At 56.6% G+C, this 4,435-nt stretch overlaps 1 protein-coding gene across 7 annotated transcripts in view; it reads left to right on the top strand.

The window, feature by feature from the left end:
• The window catches only part of LOC130551393 (synaptic vesicle glycoprotein 2C-like), a 60,277-nt gene extending 57,835 nt beyond the window's left edge, over positions 1 to 2,442 (top strand). For 5 of the 7 annotated variants that reach the window (XM_057328966.1, XM_057328970.1, XM_057328969.1 and 2 more), the window contains one exon: positions 504 to 958. In XM_057328966.1, the coding sequence (XP_057184949.1) occupies positions 504 to 856 (353 nt within the window). In that variant the 3' untranslated portion in view covers positions 857 to 958. Of the gene's footprint in view, positions 1 to 46; positions 1,069 to 1,642 lie in introns of those variants that run through there. The other 2 variants (XM_057328971.1, XM_057328972.1) reach the window with 2 other exon arrangements.
• The last annotated feature ends 1,993 nt before the right edge of the window (positions 2,443 to 4,435 follow it).

Here is a 4,435-nt window from a genome sequence, read left to right as displayed (position 1 = left end):
CCATCCCTTCACGGCCCTGGTCTCACATCGCCTTGGACTTCGTCACTGGCCTTCCCCTGTCAAGAGGTAACACCGTAATCCTCACGGTGGTGGACCGATTCTCCAAGGCGGCCCATTTTATCCCTCTTCCCAAGCTCCCCTCAGCCCGGGAGATGTCCCAACTGATGGTGGATCATGTCTTCCGTCTCCACGGTCTTCCGGTCGATGTGGTCTCTGATAGGGGTCCTCAGTTCACCTCCCGGTTCTGGAAAGAGTTCTGTAGATAGCTCGGGGCCACTACGAGTCTGTCCTCAGGTTTTCACCCCCAGACCAATAGACAGTGCGAGCGAGCCAACCAGGAGCTCGGTAAGAGACTCCGCTGTCTGACATCCAACAATCCCAGCTCCTGGAGCCAACAGCTCTCTTGGGTGGAATATGCCCACAACTCCCTTCCCGCCTCGTCCACAGGTATGTCTCCTTTTGAGTGTGCTCTTGGTTATCAGCCTCCTCTGTTTCCCCCCCAGGAACTCGACGCTGCGGTTCCCTCGGCTCTGGCCTTCGTCCAACAGTGTCACCGGACCTGGACGAGGGCCAGAGAGGTTCTGGCCCGGACCTCCCTGAGAACCAAAGCAGCAGCCGACCGTCACCGGATCTCAGCCCCCGCCTATGTGTGCGGTCAGCAGGTATGGCTTTCCTCCAAGGACCTACCTCTCCGGGTGCCATCTCACAAGCTGGCTCCCAGGTTCATTGGGCCATTCCGCATCGCCAAGGTGGTCAATCCAGTGACCGTACGGCTCAAGCTTCCTCCTACTCTTGGTCGAGTTCACCCTGTATATCATGTCTCCAGGGTCAAGCCAGTAGTCACGTCTCATCTTAATCCTGCCAGCTCTCGGCCCACCCCCCCTCCCCCGCGACTCGTGGACGATATCCCGGCTTACACTGTCAAGAGACTGCTGGACGTCCGCCGCCGGGGTAGGGGCTTCCAATATCTGGTGGACTGGGAGGGTTATGGCGCAGAAGAAAGGTCGTGGATACCATCTCGTGACGTGCTGGATCGGTCGTTGTTCGTGGACTTCTACCGGAGACGAGGTGAGCCCCTCCCTTAGCACCTAGGGGCACTGGTGGGGGGGGATACTGTCACGGCTCGGGGTGATCATCTTCTTGTGGGTTTTGTTGTATTGTCGAGCATGTGGCTGGCGGCCAACTGTGTGCTCGGTGTCTATGTCATTTTCCCAGCCCTCGTGTCTCTGTCTAGGGTTTCCTTTGCACTGGTGATTTTCCACTCTGCATTCGCACTCCTGCCGACACTCATCTCATTAAGACCGCTTTTTCTAGTAATTGCCCCACACCTGTCCGCTATTCCAGCCTCGTTTAGTCCTTTTATCATTCCCCTGTGTCTCTCGTCTTGTGTCTGACCGTTGCACGTTGGATTGCCAGTTTCAGACTGACACAGGTGTAGCCGCGGCTCGCCTGAAGTTTTTTGTATTTCTTGTTAGACCTCGTCTTAGCCTAGCCTCTGTCCTAGCCACAGTTCTAGTCCTAGCACTTGCCACGTTCCTAGTTAATAGGACTTCTTCCTCACGCTCGTCTCAGATGACCCTGGAACTCTTTAACGTCCGTATTGTTTCTTTCACACCCCGTGGCCTGCCTCCTGTCTCCACAGCTCCCGTTGGCATCTCGGACAGCGATCCTCTCCATCACCCGGCTCTACGCAGTCAGCTTTGTCACCACAGATCCCACGAGAACGGACTTCTCTCACCTCGGGAGGCTCAGGTCGAGATTACTCCCTGCACCCCAGTTACAGTCACCTTCACCAGCAGTGGATCTACTACGCCCTTCGGGGTCTTCTTGTCCAGTGGACTCTACTCTCCAGACCCGCGGTCAGGAGTGGTCGCTGACTTGTGTTGTGGACTATTGACTCTGTCTCAATAAAGATCTTGTTTCCCCGCACTTGGGTCTCCTGTTTGTGAGTCGACCATGACAAAAACATTATAAATGATACAATATGTCATGATTCTGCCTCATCATGTCATATCTTTCTTGGTCTTGTGGCAGAATCATGGAAGAGCCTCTTGTTTTGTGTGGAGAGAAACATATTATTGTCGGTCACGACATAATATGCGTTCTCTCTGGTCTCGTCTTTGGCCCCGCCCCTCTAGTTCTCTCTTTAGCTTCACTTCAATGTTTCATTACCGACACCTGTCCCTTGTTAATAATCCTTTGTTAGTTCCCCTATATTATGCCCTTGTGTCTTCTGTCATCTGCAACACACTCAACGAGGAGGGGGATGGACACAATGCCTGCTTCCGTACTGGACGCTGGGGCAGACGTTGTGGATACGTCCTGCCCGCACTGCGGGCGGTGATGATTCAGATGTTGCGTCACAGGTGGCTGTGTTCCCACGGGACTCAGCCACCACCTCGTTTTGCTCCCCATTCCGTGGCGGCAGGACTACGGCCCTGCCGTCCGCTACGGCAAGCAGCGAGGGTGATATGAGGATTACTGTGAGCGATAATCCGCCAGCCATGGCTCACGGACCGTTCACACCTCGTCTCGCTCATCTGACCGTTCCCCAAAAAAGACNGTCTCGCTCGTCTGACCGTTCCCCATTAGACGGTCCCACCATCTTGTTCCTCAACCACGCAACGGTGCGTGATGATGAGATGTCCGTTGCAGCATCGGAGGGTGACTTACTGGCATCTGACGCCGACGATTCCTCGGAGCTCCCTCCCTCGGGGGGTTTAGCCCAGGAAAAAGCGGAAATCGAAATGTCAGCCATGCTTTCCCGGGCCGCCGGAATTGGGTTGCAGTGCACCGCACTGCCTCTCCCAATGCTTGCGGCTGGATACATGGTACCTCGGGTTTGAGAGTGGTTCCAAGCCGCACTCGCCCCCAGTGCCGTGTTTTCTCGGAAGTGCATGAGGAACTTAATACGACCTGGAACGCCCCCTTCAGCGCATGCACGTCAACTAGTTCCATCGCCCTTTCTTCCCTCGATGGTGGGGCAGCCAGAGGATATGTCGATGTCCCCCAGGGGCTCGACCTAGACTCCCGTCCAAAGCATGTAGGTTTTTTCGGCATCTTACGTGTTGAGAGCTTACTCTGCTGCGGGCCAAGCTGTCCCCTCTCTCCACGCTATGGCCATCCTGCAGGTCCATCAGGCCAAGGCGTTGAGAGAGCTCCACGAGGGTAAGACCGACCCAGCGCTTATGCAGGAACTCCGCGCCGTCACCGACCTCGCTCTACGGGCGACCAAGGTGACCGCGCAGGCCCTGGGTCGGGCGATGTCCACACTTGTGGTCCAGGAGAGACACCTCTGGCTGAACCTTGCACAGATGAGTAATGCAGAGAAAGTCCGCTTTCTCGACGCACCCATCTCGCAAGGGGGGGGCTGTGTGGTGATACTGTCGAGCCGCAGTTCTCGACAGTAAAGAAGCAGACAGAGGATATCAAGCATATCCTCCCCCGCCGCGATTCGGCCGCCCTCTGGCCGTCGAGATCCCGTGCACCGTCTGCTTCCCAGCAGCCCTGGTCCTCTTCGACGCCTTCCGGTTTCGGCACCCCCCACTCAGGCGGCCCCCGGAAGAAGACATCGAAGAGGAGACCACCACCCCGTCAGCAGCTGCGGCGGAAGCCGAAGCGGCCCTCATGGGAAGACCCCAGGGAGATCGAGAATACCTTCGGGCCTGACCCCAGCCATTCCATCGCTGTTTGGTCAATCCGGGACGGTTCCTGCCCCGTCCCAACAGCCCACTTCTAAGAGTTTTCTCTCTCTCTGGGTGTTTATCACAGCTGCTCTCACCCTCTACACGACGGTGTTCGGCAACTCGACGTTGCGTCACGGCGAGACCCAATGTCGAGGATAATCAGCAGCCTAAGCACTCTCAATCGACAGTGTGTTGTGCTACATCATCGTCTGGGTATTATCACAGCCACTCTCACCCTCTACACGAAGGTGTTCGGCAACTCAACGTTGAGGCGAGACCCAATGTAGAGGATAATCATCAGCCTAAGCACTCTCAATCGATGGTGCATTGTGATACATCATCGCCAGGCAGGTAAAACAGCAGAGCCGATCTCCTCTCCGGGGGCCCCCCCACGGCGAGGGATCCGCACTGCCAGCCATCGAACCACCCCCCGGGAGGTCGATGAAGCAGAACGTACCCCTAGCCTCCCTGTCTTGGTCCCTGGGAGCTTCCCAAACCGTCACGGTGACTACGGGATACGATCCGTCTCGGCTACGCGGTCCAACTACCCAGACGCCCGCCCAAGTTTCGGGGCATCCTCTCAAACCTCAGTCAGAGGCAAGGATGCTCCTGTGCTTCGGGCCGAGGTCGCCACCCCTCTGGAGAGGAAGCGATCGTGCTCGTCCCTCTAGCCAAGATGTTCAATGGGTTTTACAGCCCGTACTTCATCGTCCCCAAAAAGGGGGTTGCTAGATCNTACACCATGACAT

Source organism: Triplophysa rosa, linkage group LG2 (genome assembly GCF_024868665.1).
Source record: "Triplophysa rosa linkage group LG2, Trosa_1v2, whole genome shotgun sequence".
In the NCBI taxonomy this organism is placed as follows: domain Eukaryota; kingdom Metazoa; phylum Chordata; class Actinopteri; order Cypriniformes; family Nemacheilidae; genus Triplophysa; species Triplophysa rosa.
Note: the sequence above shows the minus strand (reverse complement) of the source record. Positions and strands in the feature narration are given on the sequence as shown.